Source organism: Marmota flaviventris, chromosome 12, assembly GCF_047511675.1.
Source record: "Marmota flaviventris isolate mMarFla1 chromosome 12, mMarFla1.hap1, whole genome shotgun sequence".
Lineage (NCBI taxonomy): Eukaryota > Metazoa > Chordata > Mammalia > Rodentia > Sciuridae > Marmota > Marmota flaviventris.
In genome coordinates this window covers 72,182,944-72,205,126 of record NC_092509.1, presented here as the reverse complement: position 1 = coordinate 72,205,126, position 22,183 = coordinate 72,182,944, and the positions used below count along the sequence as shown (strand labels likewise).

The window sequence follows — 22,183 nt, the reverse complement described above, 5'->3', positions numbered from 1 at the left end:
TTTTCTACTAGGTGATAAGAGTTTAAATCATGTATAATTTCTTCTTAGAAGGGTCAGGAGCTAAGCAAAGATTACTAGATGGACTAGTTCATGATATAGTGGCAGTGTTCTGTACCACTCCTCACCTTCATAGTTCACACCCAGATACCTCCCCTAGCAAGGAAGATGAGCAGGTTTGTGCTAGGTGAGTCTGTTCCAGAAGAGTGCTGCCCAACCCTTCTACACCCTGGCCTTAGGACACCCAACACCTCATTTTTTCCAACATCAAAAATCCAAATGATGAGAAAACTTTTTAAAAGTCTCCAAACAGGAGCAGGCCCTTTTATAGTCATAGGAATATATCCTAGGTGGCCAGCTCATTCATAGGCCTTTCCCAGAAAAGGAAATTAAAAGAGAGAGCCTGCCTCTGAAATCTACCACTGAGTCACATGTGCTCATCTCGCTCACACACAAGGTGGTATCTGAGTTGTAACAAGGTGAACACCTGACAACTCATTCTTTCACAGAATCCCTAGGCTTTCTGTGTCATCAGCTTCCTTTTAGAAGCTCAATTTATGAACTTTTACTCCACAAGCAAGGTGACTTTCAGACTTTGGCACCCATTTCTATTTAGATATCAAGCTTGGTTCCTAAGCAACCAGTCGGCCTCTTACTTTCCCCATCAGGGAGCCAGCTTACTGTACTAGCAGAACAGGTCAAACAGAGCTCAATCCTGGACATATCAGTGCTTGAGGGAACTTTAATGAAAGCAAGAAGAAAAATGTGGTACAGGTTCTGATCCAGGCAGTTTTGCCTTGCACAAGTAGAATACAGTTCCTGAATCAGAGTTTTAAAACTGAACATAATTTTGGGCATCCTTCCAATTCTGATTTATTTACAAGTGATAAATTTGAAGCCCAAAAGTTAAATGAATTGTTCAAGGTCACATTGGAAGCAAAGCTGCAGCTAGAACATTGGTGTCCAAACTCCCAGACTAAATTTCCTTCTACCATCCGATGTTTTTAAAAAGAAAAGGAAATTCGAGGAGTGATATTTTTTTTCCATAAATTAAATCAACTTTAAAAGCTAGGTATATTTTAAAAGTCAGAGAATTCTAACATTATTAAAAGAAAAAGGTTTAAAAGCTGGTTAAATCTGAATATTTTTCAAAAATCACAAAAACATATGTACAATGTTGTAAAAAAAAATAGAGGGAGAAGATTGCATTCAAGATTACTGGGAAGGCAGAGCAGGGGGGAGTTGCATGTTGGGGGTGGGCTGCATGGGCTGCCAGCTTTCTTGGGTTTGAAGGATGCGATAAAGCTGCTTCAGCTGAGCAACAATGTTATCTTTGATGTCTGGAGTCGAGATCTGCAGGCGAACACTGCCACTGTCAAAGGATCGTGTGAAATCACCAGAAAACATCTCGTAGATCATCCGAGCTACCACAGGAATGACCTGTTCAGGACACAAAGCACACAAGTGTCCAGTGAGATAAAGGTAATTTTTATCTGTTTGTTATTGGTAACTGGAGATAGAGCCCAGGAATTCCCCCACCTGCCTTTTATTTTTTTGTGGGGAGGGGGTCTCAAACTGAAGCCTATCTCAAACTTGCTATCCTCCAGCCTCAGGCCCCTGACTTTCTCTGGGATTATACACATGTGCCACCACGCTCAACTTGAAGAGGTATTTTTAGCAGGAGGGACCAAGATTGTAGGAAGAACCAAGGAGTCTTTGAGGAAGTACCACTGTAATGTCTAGATATAGGATATACCTTCATCTCTCCAGATCATCTGCCAAGTTTCACTGTAGAAGTTGGTTCAGTTGAAAGTAGAGAATGTAGATGTAGCATCACATCAAATGCCTAAATAAATGGCTGCTTACTTAGCAAGACCAAATGCCATCTATTGCCAGCTTCACTGCACAACCCCAAGTGGCCTTGCTGCCACTCCTAGAATAAGGTTACCTTCTTAAAAAACAACTCAAAAGGCTTTTCTAAGGAAAGCTAGCAAGAGTCATATCTTAAAAGATCTCAATAAGACTCTAATATCAGTAAGAGAATGAAAAATAAGGTCTTTACTAAATCAATCACCTATTTTAGAAACACATCTTCTCTAAGTTGGCTCTACCGTACAAAGTCTGAATCTGCTACCCTATTTTATGGGATAAAAATTCACACAGACTAATGTATACTCAATCAGGACTCAACCCACACCTGAGGACTAATGCGTTGGCAAAAAGAAGAATTGTTGGTACACCCTTATTTTCTCACCTGAACCAAGATGAGTTTCCTTTCCAGAGGTTTTCCATCTGGCCATTCTTCCCCAAAGCATAAGTATATCTCAAATGGTGGCTGCTTCTCTATCTGTCCTTTCTGGTGGGCAATAAGATCTGCAGAAGATAGAAGAATAAATTTGATACATTAGGTCAGTCCATAACCATTCAGTAAATACCATCTTTCATGCTGCCCCTTAGCCACTAGCTACATGTGGCAATTAATTTTAAATTAATTAAAAGTAAATAGTCCCACAGCCAGGAATAGTGGTACATGCCTGTAATTCCAGCTGTTCAGAAGGCTGATGTAGGAGGGTCATAAGTTTGAAGTCAGCCTCAGCAACATAGCAAGGCTCTAAGAAACTTAGTGAAATCCTGTCTCAAAATAAAAAAATAAAGGCTGGGATTGTGGCTCAGTGGTACAGCACTTGCCTAGCACATGTGAGGCACTGGGTTCCATCCTTAGCACCATATAAAAATAAATAAATTGCACACGCCTATAATCCTAGCAGCTCGGGAGGCTGAGGCAGGAGGATTGTGAGTTAAAAAACCAGCCTCAGCAAAAAAGGGAGGCACTAAGCAACTCAGTGAGACCCTGTCTCTAAAATACAAAATAGGGCTGGAGATGTGGCTTAGTGGTTGAGTGCCCCTGAGTTCAATCTCCAGTACCATAAATAAATAAATAAAGTCATTGATGTTCTTATTAAAAAAAAATAAAAAGGGCTGGAAATGTGGCTCTGTGGATAGGTGCCCTTGGGATCCATCTCTGGTACCAAAAAAAAAGGGGGGTGGGGAGCTGGGGATGTGGCTCAAGCAGTAACGCGCTAGCCTGGTATGCGCGGGGCTCTGGGTTCAATCCTCAGCACCACATAAAAATAAAATAAAGATGTGTCCACCAAAAACTGAAAAATAAATATTAAAAAAAAATTCTCTCTCTCTCTCTCTCTCTCAGAAAAAAAAAAAAGGAAAGGAAAGGAAATAGTCCCTTCGCCACATTAGTCACACTTACATGCTCAGTGGTCACGTGTGGCTAGCAGTTACCAGGCTACCATACTGGAAAACATCCCCATCATTTCAGAGGGTTCTTCTATTAGATGTAGTTGATCTAGTCTTGGGGTTCAAACCACATTGTGAAATTCACATCTTAATAATCTTCCTAAAATTATCTGCTTCGATTCATCGAATATTTCTCAAAAAAAAAAAAAGTATGTTTTTCTGAACAGGATGAACAAGACCACCTTCTAAAGTTAAATATAAGCTAATAACATTCAGGGATTAACAATAATACTGTCTTCCTCCTGCCACTGAAGGAGCCACAACCATTCTAGAAATAGTTTCCATATATTTTTGCCTTCTAGTGGAACTCCTTTCCTCATGCTTAGGTCACTTTCATCTTCAGAATCTAGGTTCTCTTTTCCCTGACCTCCAGCAGAAGAAAGTTTTTTGGTTAAGATCACTGCTAAGCCAGGAAAGGAGGGAGAAAAAAAGGAAGGATGGAGGAAGACTAAACTTCCAGGAGCAATTCCCACCATCAAACTTGTGAAAAAAGACTCACCACTCAGGAATGTTTCCAAACAAAATAGCTTGACCTTCTTTTGTCTCTCAATCAGGTTGGGGGCAACAAGTGATGGGGCACATGGCCCAGACCAGTACACCTTGCACTGGCACAGCCTAATGGCATAAATGGCATGACCGCTGACCTCCAGGATCAGACCTCTGTCCATGACGTCAAGTAGCTTGCTGGTGAAGAGCTTCTGCCTCTCATTGGTGATATGCTCTGGACCTGGGAATTTGACCTGCTCCAGACTGACAGGACCAAAGAGCTCCTCCTGGTCAGGCATGGGACCCAGGTCCCCATAAAAGAGCCGACAACCCTGCGGGTTGCTCACTGTCATGGTCTGCCCATATTCCTTCCCACGGTACTGAAACTTGATGTCCAGGTCAGTCACTGCAAGGTGAGACATGACAGTGAGTTCTGCTCCACTTCTCTGCCTGTCTGTCCCTAAGACTCATGCAAGTCCATCATTATCAAGCCACCTTTCAACTGGAATTCAGAAAGGCCACTGCCAGAGTTATCCTTCCTGCAATAAAGGGAAACATCAACATATCCCAGGAATATTCACACAAAAGGTTGCTTCGAAGCAAAGCATTTGAGGCCCATCTGGTCAGTTACCACATCCTAAGGACTATAATTTCACCAAAGTGCTGAGTCCTGGTGTTCCATATTCATGGAGCAACTGTCCACACCAATAAGCATTGGAAGGAGCTAAAAAGTAAGGTGTCTGATTTGTGTCTAATTTTTGGCACAAAGAAGCCAGAGGAACAAAAAGAAATACTTAGCCATCTTTCTAGAAATCACAAATGTGAGCACATACTGGATCTGTTCTAATATACACCAAAAGCACAGTTCTCTGAAAAGTAAATTTTTATTTGGCAAGTCTTCGTTGAACCAAGTAGGCTTTATCAAAGCTACTTAGCCTCTTGGACAAAATATTTGCTCTCACACCAAAGCATAGTATGAAAGGGAAATCAGGGTAATGGTGTAGATTCTTCTTTAAGATAAATTTGTACCAAATTCAGAAAGACCCCTAACGCTCCTCAAAATCAAGAACCTCCTTGACCATATCCATGGCTATTAACCTCCCTATCCCACAGCTGTTGTTTTTTTTTTTTTTTTTTTCCTTCCACAAATCCCCTTGTCAGACTAATAAACTCAGGCCTCCTACCCACCTAAGAGGTGAGTAACCTGAAGCTATATAACCAATCAGAACATCCCCATGAGCAATGAGGCATGGGTCGATGTTTCTTTACTTCCCTAGTGACTCATCTGACAATCAGGAAATAGGGCACTTGTGGGGCAGGCAGCTACTCCACACATTCCAAAGAAATGGAAGCAGAAAGTGCAATAAGAAGGGATTATTGTAAGAGATGAAGACCCAGAAAGATCAGTGCTCACTTACTTGGGAGAGAGCTGATCCACAGCTCTGGAGAGCTATAGAAAGGCTGAATAGGTGCCTGAGGCACTTCCATCTCCAAAGGTTCTGTTTTGGGCCATACTGCTTCAGGGCTGCAGTTGCCCACACTACAGTTGCCCACACTAGCTGGTGCCATGGGAGAACCTAGAACAGAAGGATGTGGGTGAACAGGAAGGAGTAGCACACAAGAACATCACCCACTCTGAGGATCTAAGAACTAACAAGACCTGAAGACAAGAATCAAACACTGAAACATGATCTAGTGTGATCTCCCACCCCGATGATTCCCATAACTCACAATACAAAATAAGATTCCCCAACACCTCCTTCCTAATCATATTATTTACCCCATAAATTCATAGTTTTAAAAACTTATATTTGCAAAAGATTAACAGAAACAAGTGATTTATCTTGGGGAAGGGAAGCATTACATTAGAAAAGGCATGAGTGTGAGACGCTTTGCAACAAAGTTTGGCCTCAGCAATTACATAGAAGCTAGTTGTCTTCCATAAAGTGAACTCAATTGAATTAGCCGATTATCTTTGAGTAAATATTAATATATAGAAATTCTATTAAAATCAACAAATATTTTTACATGTATAAAATGTCTGGAAGACTAAAAAGAACAAATTAAAAATTAAAAAAATATATTTTAAAAAGGGTCTGGAAGGATACTCAAGAACATAGATTTGTCTTTTCCAGGGAAAGAATTAGAAAGTTCAGGGAGAGAATGGAAGAAAACTTCAATTGATTACCTTATTGTACGATTATGGATTTTAAACCATGTGAACATATTATTCATTCAAATATACTCAATTTAGTCTTTTAAAGAAGAGTAAAAAGCCTAATCCTATTTCCCTGTTACTGTCAAAGTTGGCTTGCTCCAAAGTCTACAGATTCCTCTTCCTAGCCTCACCTCTTAGGCATCTATTCTTCAATAATTCTTCTTCCTCTGCCCCAACAGCTCTGAAATCACAGAGGTTAATGTTTCTTTGACCCTGTTTGTTCAAGTATAGTTAAATCTATGTATCCAATTGACATTTTTGTTTTTAATATATAGTCCACACCTTTCCAAAAATAATCCGAGGCAGCTCAAAACATAAGGACACATGTTAACTTTAATAAAATATGAGCAGAGATAGGAAATCAGGATCCTGGAGTAACTGGTTCATACTTTTAAAGGGTGAGAAGAACAGAATAAGTCAGCCAAGAATTTGGGAAAACATCTGCATTTCCAGATGTCCAGATCTTAAAATTTCTCTAAGTGAGAATATAGCACATGGCAATACTAACCTAGAAGTAAATTCCACGGAATTTTTATTTACTCATCACTCGGTTACAAATATCTAAATGGCAGGATAAGTGAAAGAGGGACACTGGACAGACAATAAGTGTCATTCCTGGTTCTCAAAGATAGAGACCCCCAAATCCTAAAGAAAACATCTTGATATACTAAGTTTTTTTTAGGTGGCACAAGTTATTTGAAGTGACCCATGACATACAGGTGGTACTAAAAATATGGTAAATAGCTGAACTGGATGTGAATCATTTAGCTCAGAGCATTTCAGTGGAGAGATGACATGAAGATATTGCAGAAGAACAATTCAACTTGTGTTTGAGTATCTTCAGAATGTGTGCAGTCACAGAGGCTTCCCAACCTCTCAACTAATTGTTCCTGGGAAGCTAAATTCAAAAGTTCACAAAAGAAAGGCTCCTTGCTGATAAATCCCATCAGAGCCTAGTATCAACAGCTATAGAAACAGCAAGTTTCCCATGATATAGCCTAGGTAGAGTAGTCCCTACCTAGTAGAAGGAAGTGACACAGAATTTATACCAAGGGAACTGATGGAACAGTTTGCCTACAATTCATAAAAATGTTATCTGCACTTGCCCTGAAAAAAAAAAAAAAAACAGGTAAAATTTATAACCACTGATGTTTGCATGTGGGATTTGGAATGAGTTTAATTGTTTTTTATTTCTTTGAATTAGATGTCCTTTATGCCTAGAACCCACTTCATTGCACTGGAATAATTGAGCCAGCAAAGTTCCCTTGCCTGTGACTACTCCTTGCTCTCAGACCAGCACAGTCTGACCACAGGGTCCAATCACTACTCCCAGGGCAATGGTAGCCAAGGGGTCAGCAGCTTAAAAGCCAAAATCCTTGCATCCTCCTTATCCCTCCATACCACCCACCAGTCCACTGACCATTGATGTTCAGGAAGGGGAAGGTGTCCTGGATAGGAACATGGTGCTGAGATTGGTCAAGCTCATCTTCTTCATCATCTTCATCCACGTCATTATCCTTCTCATCCCAGGGAGCAGACCCTGTAGATCCTACACATAATACATAGGCCCATAAGTTAGTGCTTCAAGTTAAACTATCATCACTGCAGCTGACCCATCACCTAAGCAAGGGACTACTAGCACAGAGTCTCGTCAGGATTAGTATGCATTCTCAATACCCTAGCTTTAAAAAAAAAAAAATGGGAACCTAGGGTATACTAACTCCCAGTTCCAAATCTTCCTATGGGTCCTAATATATGCTCTTCTCTCTTCCCCAATCCAGAAGCTGCAGATTCCATTCCCTTCTCTTAAACTTTAATCTCTGTACATTAGTATTGCTACTACTAACTTTCTGTACTCAGGCACCTCTTTTAAGAACTCTGCAAAGTAAATTTTTATTTGGCAAGTCTTCATTGAGCTCCACCCTTCTGAGCTTCTCATGAGGCAGAGACTCTTATCTTATGGCAGGGCCTCCCTGGATTCACTGGACTACATGTCTAAATTATCTGGCTTTCACTATTCACTAAGAATTGAGTAAATAGGAGGATCAGGTGTTTTTCTCTTAGCAAAAGTATCCTACAAATTAAATGATCACTCACCCAACATTTCTAAAGAACTAAATAGCTTTTACATGTCTTGTCAATTGATTCTTACAATAGCCTTTGAAATAGGCAAGAAAGATGAGATCCTGAATTTTAGAGCTGAAGAGGCCCAATGACTTGATTCAAGTCCCACAACAGGTCAAGTGATAAAAAGAAGTTTAGAACTCAAACCTTCTAGGCTCTAATTCCTCCTCCTACAAAACAACCTGGCCTCTCAAGTCCCAAGAGAGGCTATTTTTACAGCAGAACTCTATACTGTACTTCTCATGCTCTAACAATGCAGGCAATAACCATTTCCCCTATGTGAGCAAGAAGACATTACTGAACATATACCATTTGCTCTTTGGGTCCTTCCTAGGGATAGGTTTTCAAGTTTTACCAGTCTAAAACTCTGAAAACCAGGCTGTTTTCAATTTGACTATCTCTTTAAGAGTCCATCCCACAATCTGGCATATAGCCCACCTTCTCCCCAGCACCTGAGCCTTACCTGGGTTAGTGATCGAACCCTGGGGCTGAGGGATGTCACACACTTGATATATCTTCACTGGGTTCATAGGCACCTCCTTGGTACCATCATACATCAGGTTGAATTCCCTGCTCTTGTTGAGAGCACAGCGGAGCTGGGCCTTCCATTTTGCTGGGTCAGGGTCATCTATCCCTTCCTGGTACTTCCCCGTTTCTACAGCCCAGGCCTGAGGAACAGGAAACTGCAATTAGTGCCTACTATCGCCTGGGACCACTGCAAAGCATATGCTCACCCCTTCTCATATAGACGCACACACATCTGGGTGAGTGACCCACAGTCTTATCCCATTTTACAGAGGTTACAGCAGGCAACAGTGCCCTTAGGATCAGGAGGGGTGGGGCCAAAGGGAAATAAGTTATGTGCAAACTTAACTTTGAAAGGAGGACTGTTATCTCAAGCCTAGTACCAGCACCTGTCAAGACGACGATGCTACAATGAAGGGTTGAAAACAATAAAAAGTCTGGAGCAAATCTTTTTTCTTCTTCCTTAACCATTTTTATTATGGATTGCTTATGTAGGAATATGTACAACAAAGAGGGGTGGCAAATAAAAAGAATTTGTCTGGCTGGTCCCCTCCCTTCAGTCTTTAATCTTATACATAAAGAACTATAGAAACCCATAGCCTTTAGGAGGACAGGAAGCATACTATGTGGGGTCAGCTTGCCCCACGTGGCTGAGGGCTGCAAATTCTAATAAACCCATACTTCTCATCTTTCCCTATTCTCAAACTCCAACTGCACTAGAAACCTCATGCCATCACCATGGCAATGGCTGGTAGCATGGGCTAAAACCACTTTGACTCTTCCTCTCTGATTTCAAATAAGGGAACTTGCAGCAGTATCACCAGAGAAGGGGAACAAGGTAGTCTCCCCAGTGAGGAAAAGGAAAAGCCAGGCTGCTTGGCCTATAGACCAAGTTCCTTAGAAACAAAGCAAGTAGTAGAAACCCATCCAGGTCTAACAGGCATTTAAGTTTCCACTCACTGGATACCTCTCCCTTTTTGCTAACATATGCTCTCATCTCTGAACTGTCTTCAGGAGTGTGACACTTGATATAGAATAAGGAAATGTCATTAGAGAAAACTCAACATATGAAGCACACATTAACTTTTCAAGATGAAAGGGCATGTCACTTGTGCAAACCAACTTCTCTGTCTCTGGTTCTGACCATACACTTCTTCCTAAAACAGAAATTGAATTTTTCTACCTAATCCTACAGATTTTTGATCTCCCTCAGTCACCTCCCTACAGAGCCTGGTAGTCATGAGGAAGATTCTTTCCAGAGCTAATCAAAATCTTCCTCCTCTTCTTCTAATTCAGACTCACTTCCTCTTACTATCTTTTCAGATTGGGTTCCTACATTTGTTTTGTGGTAGAGATAAAGAACTCAGTGGCTTAGCAGGAACTAGGGGCCTAACTGCTGCTCCATTCCATCAAATCCCCTAGGTGATTTCAACTTCACTGGTCCCTAGTGTCTGGGAGACACATCTGTAGTTACTTGCTGTACCTATTGCTGCCTCCCCATATTTTTCCTTCTGTTTGTTTGATCCTCCGTGTTCATGCTCACTCTGGTCCCACCCAGCCAACTCAGGCTGTGCAGATTTTGGCAGAAGCTTGCAAATTTCTGTGGTTCCCTAAAGCCCTGCCCCTCCGTGGAGAACAGCCAAACTAAGCCAGAACCACAGCCCCACCTTCCTGCTTACCACAGCATCCTCCTGGCCCACTCAGATGACACTAAGGATCCATGTTTAATGCATCAGAAGACTGTACTCTTTTCAGAATCAAGAAAGGTGGTCCTAAGAAGTACCATGTAACAATCTTTGTGACTTATAAATATTACTTGTTCAAACCCATCCTGAGTTGTGCTTTAGAGAAATTCTGATCTCTGTGGAGATCTTTATTTCTTTTTATAAAATTTTGAGACAAGGTCTGGCTAAGTTGCTTAGGACATTGCTAAGTTGCTGAGGCTGGTCTTGAACTTGCAATCCTCCTGTCTCAGCCTCCTGAATCACTGGAATTACAGGTGTGCACCACCATACCCACTATTTATTTCTCTTTCTAAAATGAAGAAAATCTCTCTATTTTTTATAATGCTTTACAAATCCATTCCAAAACTTATTTTCACTTAATTTCCACAATAATCCCGTGAGTCTTGCAAGTAAGATTGCTTTCATACCAAATTTATTCTATGGGGAAATTGAAGCCCATTGAGGTTACCTGCCTTGCTGAAGGGGTAACCTTCATGATGATAGCATGATTTGAGGCCAGATACTCCAATTCTCCATAAGCCTTAGAAAAGGCAGTGTTAGTAGGAAGGGGATAGAGGAACAAAAAGACATGAGTTCAAATCCTGGATCCACCATGTACTCACTGTGTGATTTTGGAAAAGTTAGTCAGACCTTCAGAGAGTCAGCCTCTGCATCTACAACATGCAGGTAATACCTCTCTCAGGGGTTATCATGAGAATTAAGTGAGATCATAGACACATGCACCCAGTGCATGCCAGTTCCTCATCCATGTGTCTTACTAAAGGCGTATCAGAGTTTGGGCTCAGCGAAAGCACCCTAACTCTTCTCCTGACCTCCCAGGCCCTCCCTCATATTCTGCAGATACAGTGATACAAATAAAGCCAAGCAGACTCCCCAGAGTTTCCTCAAACCCCAAGCATTCAGGTCACCCTCATGTGTGAGGCATTCAGGAATCAGCCTCTTCCCCATGACCAACTGGACACTTCAATTACAAATCCAGTTTCAGACCAAGGCCACAGGGAGGCCAGTAATCCAGGGCAGGCCAATCCCCTCAATGCCAACTTCAATAACTGGGAGGTTTTTTTCCAAATATTTTCTATAACACCTCTTTTTTACTTATATCTACATTAGGTGTGTTCATTTACATTCCTTCTAAGTACTCACAGGCCAGTTTTCTCTCTGCCTCTCCTCTCTACACCTGGCATAACCCAGTCAGTGGGGAAATATCACTAGGATGGCTTTCGTGTAAGCTCTGACCCTACCTTTCCTGCCCTTTCCTGATCCAATATCAACAAGAAGCCAGGACATCAATCTTGAGAGGCCCACAGTCAGGGCTGGATTACACTTCTGCCTTCCAGTTCACAGTCAGGGAAGAAAAGGGCAAACTCGCTTCTCTGTGAATTGGGACTTCAGGAATTAAATCTACTTCTGAGATGGAAGGGAGCAGCAGGGAGAAGTTGGTCTGAAGTAGAAGTACATCTCGTGGAAGTACAACTACATGGAACCTACTGCCCTTGGTTTCACTTCAATTTTGTAAGATGCTATGTGATTAAATCTTATTTTCAGTTCAATAAAATGACTATCATATCAGAGCTATTTTTTATTTTAAAAAAACATAATTAAGCCAGGGCTGTAGTTCAGTGGTAAGAGAGTGTGCTTTGCATGGGCAAGGCCCCAAGTTCAATCCCAATACCACAGAAAATGTATTGAAAGAATTAAAAATTTGGATTTAAATCACTCTTAACTTTTAAGGAGACATTATGAATATGGGCAATATATTCTAATATTAAAAGAATAATGTCCTGAGGGCCCTCTACACCCATCTTACAGGCCATATTCCCTAATAGGTTCCCTAGCTTGTGCTAAATACAAGTTCTGCCCTAGTCTAAGAGCCATCCTCAGGTCTAAGCACCTGACTTCCAGCAAGGGCCCTGAAGGAATGAAGAAAAGTGGCTGACCTAAGCACAATCAGTACAACCACTTACAGTTTAGCTGACCCCACCTCAACTCCTCTGGAACATGAATTAAATACCTTCAACCAATGGGAAATACAGGGCTTCAAGAGACATGCCCCAAGAAGTACTATGCCTGATAAGTTTGGGTATTCTATCATAAATCTGTTTCATCAGTTTTAGATTTAGTGTATTCCTCATGCCAAAACAGACAAAATAAAAACAAACAAACCCAGAAAGTTCTGAGAACTGGAAGAATTTTTAATTCATATGGTAAAGAAGTCCTTTACCTTAAAAATAGTATTTTCTTCCTCTTGTTGGGGGCTATGACGTGTGGCATGTTTCCAGGGAATCTGGAAGCGTTTGGAGTCTCTGTGTAACCAGATGAGTCCAGGATAGAGGCCACTATCCACCTGGGCCACCAGCCAGGGCTTCAGCCGGACTCTGCGGGGATGGAGCGCCATGATCTGGGGGTAGGGGGATAAGAAGTAGGGAGAGCAGGAAAATTAGGCCAGCCACTGGGAACTTTTCCCAGCTACCATTCCCGTATGCTAGAGCTACAGTTTCACTAGATTACAGTAAAGAAACTAAATATGGGAATAAACTGTGCCAGGTAGGAAAGAGGTAAAAAGGTTCTTTTGATTCTTATTCCAAAGCCATTTATACTTCATGCTTTAGCCAAATCAGGCTTATCATGCAAGTAGATCACATTTCTTCTATTTAAATCTGAAGCAGAAAAATAAAAAGGTGATGTCATCCCTGCTGGAACAGTCTTTCCTGAAGTACCAAGGGCTTTGGAAGAGAAGGGCAATTGCTCTTTACAATCTCTCCTCATGAGAAGGAAAGAAAAAAGCTATGGAAACAGCACATACAAAGGCAAGAAGTGCATTCTCTTTTCAAATGAGACAACTGAAAACGAGTAGGAATGTTTAATAAGAAGCCCATATCATGGTGAGTATGTGAGGGGCGGATCCTGGATTCCAAAGTCCTCACTTACATGGGTGAGCAGGCAGTCTGTCCAGGCAGTCTATTCACAGAGTTCTGAAGAGCTGGGCTGAGTCGACTTTTCTTTCTCTTGACCACCCAAAGATTCTGTACCAAGAAAAAGCAGTCTCTAGGAGAATGTTCGGGAACAGTAAAGACAAAGCCTCTGAGAACACTTCTCCAAAACAGTCTGGTAAAGCTCAGAAGCCCTTATAATAATCAAATACCACAGTTCCTAGCTTTAACCTACAAGAAACAGACATAAGACAAGCCCTGCACAGTTAGCACAGCCTCCTCACCTGGGTCTGTTTATCTCTCCACAGAGGCTGGAGTGAGTCGATTAGTTAGAGGCGCCAGCCTGGGTAAAGTCTGCAATTGATTCTCATAAAAATACATGGGCACAGCAGATAACTGTGCAGCCGGCACTCAGCAGAAAACAAAGGCCTGCCTGGATCGGGTGCCCAAAGAAAAAAGTAGTCACTGGAGAATTTTTGCCTGCGATGTTATGTTTGGACTTTTTGATGTTTTTATTTTGCTTTTACTTAAGACAAGAAATGGAGGCCTGGAAAAACAACAGTCATTCAACAAATATTTGTTCACCCGCTACTGTGTGCCAAGCACTGTGTTAGTTATTAAACACTGAAGCCCAATGTTTTCATCAGATGTCCATTTTTGAGAAAATCCACATTGGAACTGTTCAAGCCCCCACAATAGCCTAAAAAGAAGTGATGACATTCACACCCAGAAAGATCCCTAGCTAGATCACAGTTTTGAAACCAAACCAGGTAAGTCAGATGAACACTCCCACTCAGACAAGCCTGGCCAAGGAGTGACCCTAATCCCACTTTCCTCCCCAGCCAGATTCCTAATAAATTCGAAGAACCCAAACCCAACTCAGCCTCTGGCACTTTAAGAGCAAGGTAGGAACTGCTCTCATCTGAGCCTTCTGACCCAATTACGGAGTCCAGCAACTGAAACCCTCCCCCAGGGAGCATGGCTCACAGTGGGCAAGTGAGCTTGGCAAACAGTATTCAAGTGCCCCCATTCTTCACTTTGGTATTTTGAAGGGCAGCATGCAAGCCCATTAAACCATGTAGTACATGTACTCCTTATAATCAGGAGGGAATGCATTTTCTTCCAAGGGCAAGTTCTACCTTTTCCTCCCAGTCACGGCCCTACCAAAAGGAGAATAGAGCAAAGGGAGTAAAAAGAGAATAGAGAAATGGACCAGAAACCAATCAGCCTAGTAAGGGGCTTTTGAGAATTTCTATTGCACTACTGGTAAAACCTGTGTCAGAGCCTGTCAGACACATGAAATTTACCTCTTGACTGATCTTATTGTAGTTGATCCATAGTCCATGAAGAAAAAAAAAAAATGAGGTAATACGGCCATGATAAGGAGCTGCAACTAGGATGGGGAAGGAGGAGCAGCCACCCATAGAGATCAGTGATGAAAATCTAGAGCTTGGGTTCTCAGTGTTCTCCCCAGATGGGACTATACCTGAACAACCCCACCTCAGCTCATGGGAAAGAGTCCCAACCTGCCCTCCTGTGTGCCCTACCTACCTCACTGCCAACCCTCTCCACCTTCTGAAAGTCAGCCAAGATCCCCCCACACACACCTGCCGTCTAATAACTGAGACTCTCCAAATAGGCAGAGAGAGAAAATTGAAAACAACCAAAATGCCAAGAGTCAGAAGTGGCTAAGTTTCATATTCAGGCTGCAATATCAAACAGCCATTTATAAAGGGTGTCGGAAGAATTTTATGGAATCTGGAGAAAGTTTTACAATTTGAAATTGGGAGGGGAGCAGCATACAACACTGATTATATGTAGTACTTCCACTTTTTAACATAACATACTATTATACAAATGCACATACACACAGAAATGAAAAAGGGAAAATATACCAATGCAATATGAGTTTTATAATGTTACCTTGTGATGGATTATGGGTATTTTTTTATATTTTCCTATATCATTTACCTTTCCCTATATTGACATGTTTCAATTTTTTTTTAACTTCCAGTAGTTTTTTTTTTTTTTTTAACCACAGGACCATACCATTTCTCATAAAAGATGATATCAATCCTTCATACCTGCATAAGACTTTCAGTTTTACATGTACTTTTACTTAGTATGTCTGCTTTTATCTTCAGGATCCTAGAGGTGGTATTATTCCCATTTCAAAGCTGCATTAACTGAGGCACCAAAAATTGTGTGCATTATATGGTATTGGTTGAGTCCAGAACCAACACTCCTAAGTTAGAGTGAGCTGTACCAAATCTAGCTAGCTACTGCACTCTACATACATTCCAAGACCCTCCTATCTTCTTCTACACACTAAGAGAACAAACCAAAACAACAACAAAGCCTCCCTGAAGGAACAACAAAGTGAGTGGATGACACCCATTCTCAAACACACTTAAATCAGAGTGCTCTTCCTAAAGCCTCTCACCACTCAAACTTACCTAATTAAAATCAGCCCTGGTATCTCCATCTGCCATCACAGCAAAATTCAAGGCCGTCTCTCAAACAGGTATGTAACCATCCAAAGACAAAGATGCCACCCATCCACTCCCCTCACAGTGAACACAGAACAGGGACTCTTTCATCCTCCCCAGGGCACTAACTGTCCTCTCTCATGGGCTGGGTCCAGGGGGCATGACCTCTATAAACAGTACTGACACCACCTTCCAGGCCCCTGCCCAGGCTAGTTTCCAGGGGCGCTGTTACCTCAATGCCCTGATTTGGCTGTCATTAAGTTTTGCTCATAGTAAAATACACCCACCATTTCTTGCAGACAGATCTTAGAGTAAGTCCCACTTGTTATTTTCCTCCTGAAGGAAACTGAAATGCCATCCTAAGTTCCCCAGGGGTAAAGTCTGGGTCTCTACCCATAATTCACCTTCCTTCCTTCCTGCTGGATTAAAGTTGGAGGGTGACAAAAGGGATGCAGGATACTGGTGGCACTCTCACGTTTTATACACACATCTAACCCTGAAGGTCTCCAATACTTGTTGAAGCACCTTCTCCCTCTCCATTCCCGGGCTTCCATTCTTGGTATCCACCAAGAGAACCGAGTAGGAGCCACAAAGTAGGCTTCCTATAAAGGGTGGCACCCCAGCCCTCCTTCCCTGTCAGGGTTGGAAGACGTTCACCATTTCCCCACACCTACCTCCAGCCCCTTCAGGCAAAGAGGGCCTCACCTCGAGCGGCCACGCCTAGCGCCACCCTCCCCAACACCTAGTTTAGCTACTTGGAAATCCAAGGGTGTCTCCCAGGCCCAGGGCAGAGGCCTGACTGTGCTAAACAAACTAAGGGAAGGAAAACAAACCGGCCAAAGTTCCTGGTCGTCCTCCTTCCCAATTTCCCAAAACACCCACCAGGACCTAGGGCCAGAGCACCTGGGAAGTTCCCTCTGGGACCCTGGGGCCAGTGACCAAGTTAGTTAACACAGAAGGGGAGTGGGGGTGGGGGCACCTTGGCGCGATCCGACGGTGAGGTGAGTGGGAGGGGGCCAAGAGCAGCGACAGCGAATTCCATTTCCGCAGGAGGGAATCGGGAGGGGCCCAGCGCTGAGGAACTAGGACCCCAAAGTTACCTAGAGGAGGGCGACATGCACTCAGCTCCAGTGGGTATCAAAGCAGGCTCTCCCACCCACACAAACTGTAATGGAGCCCTTCTCCACCCACGGAGGTGTCTCCCCTCGCTCTAGGTTGTCTCCAGAAGTTGGCGTCCCCACCTTTCTTCAGTTGGCTACCCGAAGCTGATGTCCCTCTGAATCAAGTCCGCAATAAGATCACCCTTAGCCACTGTGACCCTCGACGGCCTGGCCCAGTGACTCCTGGCTCTGCGCAAGTGGAGACTGAGGGTTCCTCCCAGAGTCGCGCACCAGCCCTTACCTGCCCAGCCCAGGTGCGCGGAGCTCACGTCAGCGCCTCGCCCCAGAACGCCACAGCCCCCTCCGCAGTCTGGCCACGCCTTCCAGGTGTGGCCACGCCCTCCGACGTTCGGGATTGGCTGCGTGTGAGAAATATGATACTCTTGAGTTCCTGTGCTATCCACCCCTCCCAGCCTCTTCTCCAGCCCACTCCCAGTTTCTAAACTGAGCTTAGAAAAGTCGGAGACGTAAGCCTCGCCCTTATGCCTCGGGGATAGTGGTCCTGGGAACAGGAAACCACTGGGAGGTCAAATCTAAGTTGAGAGAGTACCTCCCCACTTTCATGCCCCATAATTACCCAGAGGTATGCAGACAGTTAAGCCCAAATAAGGGTTTTGAGATTGGCCCTACTATTCTGTGGAGTTGGCTGTGGGGAAAGGACTCTAACACTAGGTCCTGTCCAATGCTTTCTAGCCTGGAAATCTGCCTTCTTACCCGTGTGATCCTGGATAAGTTAGTCTCTTGGTTTCAGTTTCCTCATATAGTCAATTAGAACAATGATTCCTGCCTTTTCTAATCACTATCAAAAGCATAGTCTCTGGTGCCAACTATTGAGGTTCCAGCCCCAACTCCATCAGATACTACAGATTCACAAAAGTTTCGGAAGCTCTGTGGGCCTCAATTTATTATCTGTAGAATGAGGTTAATAATGGTACCTCCTCATAGGGATGTTGTGGGAATTAAAATTACTGCATATAAAGTGCTTGGAAATACCTGGCACTTATCAAGTGCTATGTTAAGTACTTGTAATTATTATTGGGGTAAGAATTTTAAAAAAAATACCCTATAGACAGTGCCTCACAGAATAAGAGGCATCTTTTGTTATTACTTGAAATCCAAGTCCCATTTGCTTAATGAGCATTTCCTCACCTTCCCCATCCTTATAGATCACATGCTTACTGGCAGTATTATATCAGCAAATGACACAAACTCCCATTCTCAAGCACTGCTCTGTCACAGGTGAGATGGGTCAGGGACCGGGTGCTTAGGTTTTGGAGTTGAAAGTAATGAGGGGGAAACTAGAGGAGTGGTGTTATGGATTGAATTGTGCCCCACCTCCAAACCCATATGTTGAAGTTCTAACCTCCAGTATCTCAGAATGTGACCTTATTTGGAGAGAGGGTCTTTAGAGTGGTAATCAAATTAAAATGAAGTCATTAAGATAAACCCTAATCCAGTATGACTGATGTCCTCAAAAGGGAAGTGATTTGGACACTGAGGTATACACTCATAGAGGGAGTATGATGCAGAGAGAAATGGAGAGAAGATGGTAGTCTACAAGTCAAGGAGAGAGACCTGGAATAGATCCTCCCCCCACAGCTCTTGGCAGAATCTAATGACACCTTTATTTTGGACATTTTTTTCCAAACCAGAGATTAAACCCAGGAGTGCTTTACCACTGGACTATATCCCAAGACAGTTTTTTTTTATTTTGAGACAGGGTCATGTTAACTTAACCGTGTGACCCTCACTACTTTTGTTGTGAGGCTGGCCTCAAACTTTCGATTCTCCTGCCTCAGCCTACCAAATCCCTGGAATTACAGGTGTGAGCCATCATACCTGGCTGTTTTGGACTTCTAATCTCAAGAACATTGAGAAAGTCTGACACCGTGGTGCACACCTGTAATCCCAGCTACTCAGGAAGTTGAGGCAGGAAAATAGCAAATTCAAGGCCTGATTGGCTAATTAGTGTGAACCTGTCTCAAGTTAAAAACCAAAAAGGATGGAGTTGTAGCTCAGTGGTAGAGCAGCCCTGGGTCAAATCCTCAATACTGCAAGGGGGAGAAAATGAGATAATAATTTTATCTTTTTTAAGCCACCTCATCTGTGGTACTGTGTTATGGCAGTCCGAGTAAATTGATATGAATTGTAGAGCCCCTGATAATAATGTAGGTTTGTTCCTAGCCCCAACTCAGCTTTGGAATGTAGCCACCAAAGGCTGGGAAGGTAGCAAGGCTGCAGCCAGCCTCCAAGTCAACCACTGCCCTGTAGCCACTCTTCTCTTCACTGGGAGGGGCTAGCTCACCAGGCTAGCCTGCTCTTTACTGCTAATGAGCTCACTAAACAAGCAGCATCTTCCAACTGGCCTAGGGTTGGGCTGCTGAGACCAAGCCAACAGTCCATTTCTAGTGTGTATGCAGATTGGTAGGGGTTAGGGGGAGACCACCCCATTTGCCATTTGAGAGAAGCCAAAAGTCCAACAGCATCCAAATATGAACCACACACAGTCACTTACTTTTGCACTAGTTGAAATTCCCATAACTAAAGTGATTTCTTAAGGATCTTCATTAGAAGATACACATTTTAGAATGAGGAAAATTTGAGATAGGGGAGTTTTATTCTAGATCCTCTATTCCAGGGATAAAATTGGCTTAGAGACTTTTGTTTGACCCACACAGAATTTTAAATACCAAGAGATTTCACATAAACATCTAGATTCACAGCATCTCTTGAAGAGTCATGAGTTCCTGGACACTCTGACCAAAAGTTCTACCAGGCAACAGCAGCCCATTTAGAGGAAGCCTACACCTTACAGTAAGGACAACCCCACTCTATTGAGCTTTCTCATTTACTTTAACTGCCTGACCTTGTAGACATCTGAATCCAAGTCCCTGCTTTTTATAGATGAAAAACCCATAGGTAAAATAATCTTTCAAAGTCACCAGGCAAGTCACCCACAAAGCCAAGACCAGAACTCAAACCCAGGGCTCTTTCCACTGGGAGCCTGTTCAGCATTCCAGCCAGAATCTATTCTGAATGGTGCTATACTGTTTGTTGTCTATTTTTTTTTTTCCAAAATCACCCATCGATCCAAGTGCCATTGAACTAAGTAAAGCCCCAGTGTTCATGTCACTCTACTGAGGAATCAATGAAAGGAGAGAATGCAAGAACAATTAAGATGGAGATCAGGAGGAACTTTCTGGCTCTTCAAATGATCAGACCTGGCAGTAGGCCACTCTGAAGTCTTCTTTGCTTGAGACACACCTCCTGGTTTGGTCTCGGGGTTAACAACATCTTGTGAGCACTTCCAAAGGGCACCAAAGGAATCTATTCTTCTGTATTCCCAATGTAGCCCCTTCGGGGTTCAGACATCCCCAGTGGGACTCAGCCTGTGATGTCCTCTGTTGCTGCTCAGGTGGAGCATTGCTGACTCACTTGTGAGTCTGAGTTTCAGGCAGAGTGATGTACACTTCATTACAGGGGCCCGGATTCACAGCCACAGGGAGCTGGGGAATTCCCTTCTCCCACTCTCAGTCAAGTGCAATTGAACAAAGTAAAGCCCCAGTGTTCAGGTGTGCTTTATTTTGTGGAAAGGGGTCTTTTTCACTATTCAGAGACTTTAACCTCTGTAATTTCAGACTTGTAACAAAAAAAAAAAAAAAAGTCCTGAGCTCCAAATCCTACTCTCTTCTTGGCACAGCAGAGGGTGTGGCAACTGGGAACCTTCCCAAGGGCTCCATACAATGGAGAGCTTAGTCTTGCTGGAGTCCCTGATAATAAATAATATCTGAGATTAGACTGCCAGTTTGATGGAGTTGCTGAAAAGGAAGTGGGACTATTAAGTTAAACCAATTCTGTGCTCTCTCAAAGGAACTCAGGCCCCGGAAAGTATTCTGGAGCCTCAGATCTACTCCAAATCCTTTCTTGGTCCTGGTTTATCTCAGCCTCCATCCAAGATTTCAAGGTACCAGGAATAGAGATGAGCCTAACACATTTTGTAAACCACAGCCTAAACTGAACACACATTGGTTGTTTTTATTTTTAATTTTTTAGTTGTTATTTTTGGTTATACATGACAGTAGAATGTATTTTGACATATTATACATACAGGAAATGTAACTTCCCATTCTTGTGGTTGTACATGATGGGGAGTTACACTAGTAATGTATTCATATACGAACACAGGGAAGTTACGTCCGATTCATTCTACTGTCTTTCCTATTCTCATTCCCCCCTCCTTCCCTTCATTCCCCTTTGCACACATTGGTTGTGGCTCTGTTATTGACCCTGTCTCTGTCATCTTACGCGATATGGATTGTATTCCAGAATATACTTCAAATCCTAGAATCACGAGATGGTGGGGAGCCACAGTAGGCTGGCAATATAAACACATGAATGAATCTCACTTTGCAACCCTAGCAATGGAACAGACTTAGGCTTGAAACTCTAGGAGAATTCCCCACTACTGTGTTCAGAGTTATTCATTTATGACTCTCTTTATCCTTGAACCAAAATGAGAATGGGTGAGTGTTCTCAAAAAGCAGATTTCTTGCCAGGCATGGTGACACATGCCTGTAATCCCGGTGGGGGAGACTAAGGCAGGAGCATCAAAAGTTCAAAGCCTGACTCAGCAAAAGCAAGGTGTTAAGCAAGTCAGTGAGACCCTGTCTCTAAAAAAATACAAAATAGGGCTGGGGATGGGACTCAGTGATTTAGTGCCCCTGAGTTCAATCCTCAGTACCAAAAATAAAAAAGCAGCTTTTTTATTCCAAAATTGACTATGTGGGAGGAGGAGGAAAACCAAGGCTCAATTAAATCACTTGAAGGTAAGCCCCCTCCCCCAGCCCTCCAGTTATTCTTCCTCCCCTTCAGGGCAAACCTGAGAGTCTACTTCCCATCTCACCCTAGCCAGGTGAGTTTCCATGGCTCTACAGACCAAAGAAAGCTGATCAAGAAACTATAACCACCAAAAATGTAAAGGTTTACAGTTCCAATTTTAAATATGCTGTCCTATGGGGATGGAGCAGTGGCCTGAAGATCAGCTCCGAACAACCTGTCCTGCAATTATATGCTGCTTTGAAGTGAGCTACTGGATATGGAAGTTCTCTGAGATTGGCAGAGTGGCATGTGGATGGGATTGACCATCACTGCTATCACCCGCCCTTTATTTGCTCTGCATGAACATTCTCTCCAGGCC

The 22,183-nt window shown here is 42.9% G+C and overlaps 1 protein-coding gene across 1 annotated transcript; it reads right to left on the bottom strand.

Moving 5' to 3' along the window:
• Window positions 1-723: 723 nt before the first annotated feature.
• On the bottom strand, window positions 724-17,129 carry Irf6 (interferon regulatory factor 6). Its single transcript, XM_027934754.3, has 9 exons — window positions 17,068-17,129; window positions 13,336-13,430; window positions 12,629-12,805; window positions 8,601-8,805; window positions 7,434-7,562; window positions 5,214-5,372; window positions 3,809-4,201; window positions 2,252-2,370; window positions 724-1,437 (listed from the first exon to the last, which is right to left on the bottom strand). Exons 3-9 carry the CDS (start codon window positions 12,800-12,802, stop codon window positions 1,213-1,215), a joined length of 1,404 nt encoding a protein of 467 aa, XP_027790555.1. The 5' UTR covers window positions 12,803-12,805; window positions 13,336-13,430; window positions 17,068-17,129; the 3' UTR covers window positions 724-1,212.
• Between the last annotated feature and the right edge of the window lie 5,054 nt (window positions 17,130-22,183).

Coding starts and splice junctions, on each gene's coding strand:
- Irf6 (XM_027934754.3), bottom strand. CDS start 12,802: ATGGCGCTCCATCCCCGCAGAGTCCGGCTGAAGCCCTGGCTGGTGGCC. Junction 5,373..7,433: donor CCCCTTCCTGAACATCAATG/GTCAGTGGACTG, acceptor CTTCTGTTCTAG/GTTCTCCCATGGCACCAGCT. Junction 1,438..2,251: donor GGAAACTCATCTTGGTTCAG/GTGAGAAAATAA, acceptor TGTCCTGAACAG/GTCATTCCTGTGGTAGCTCG.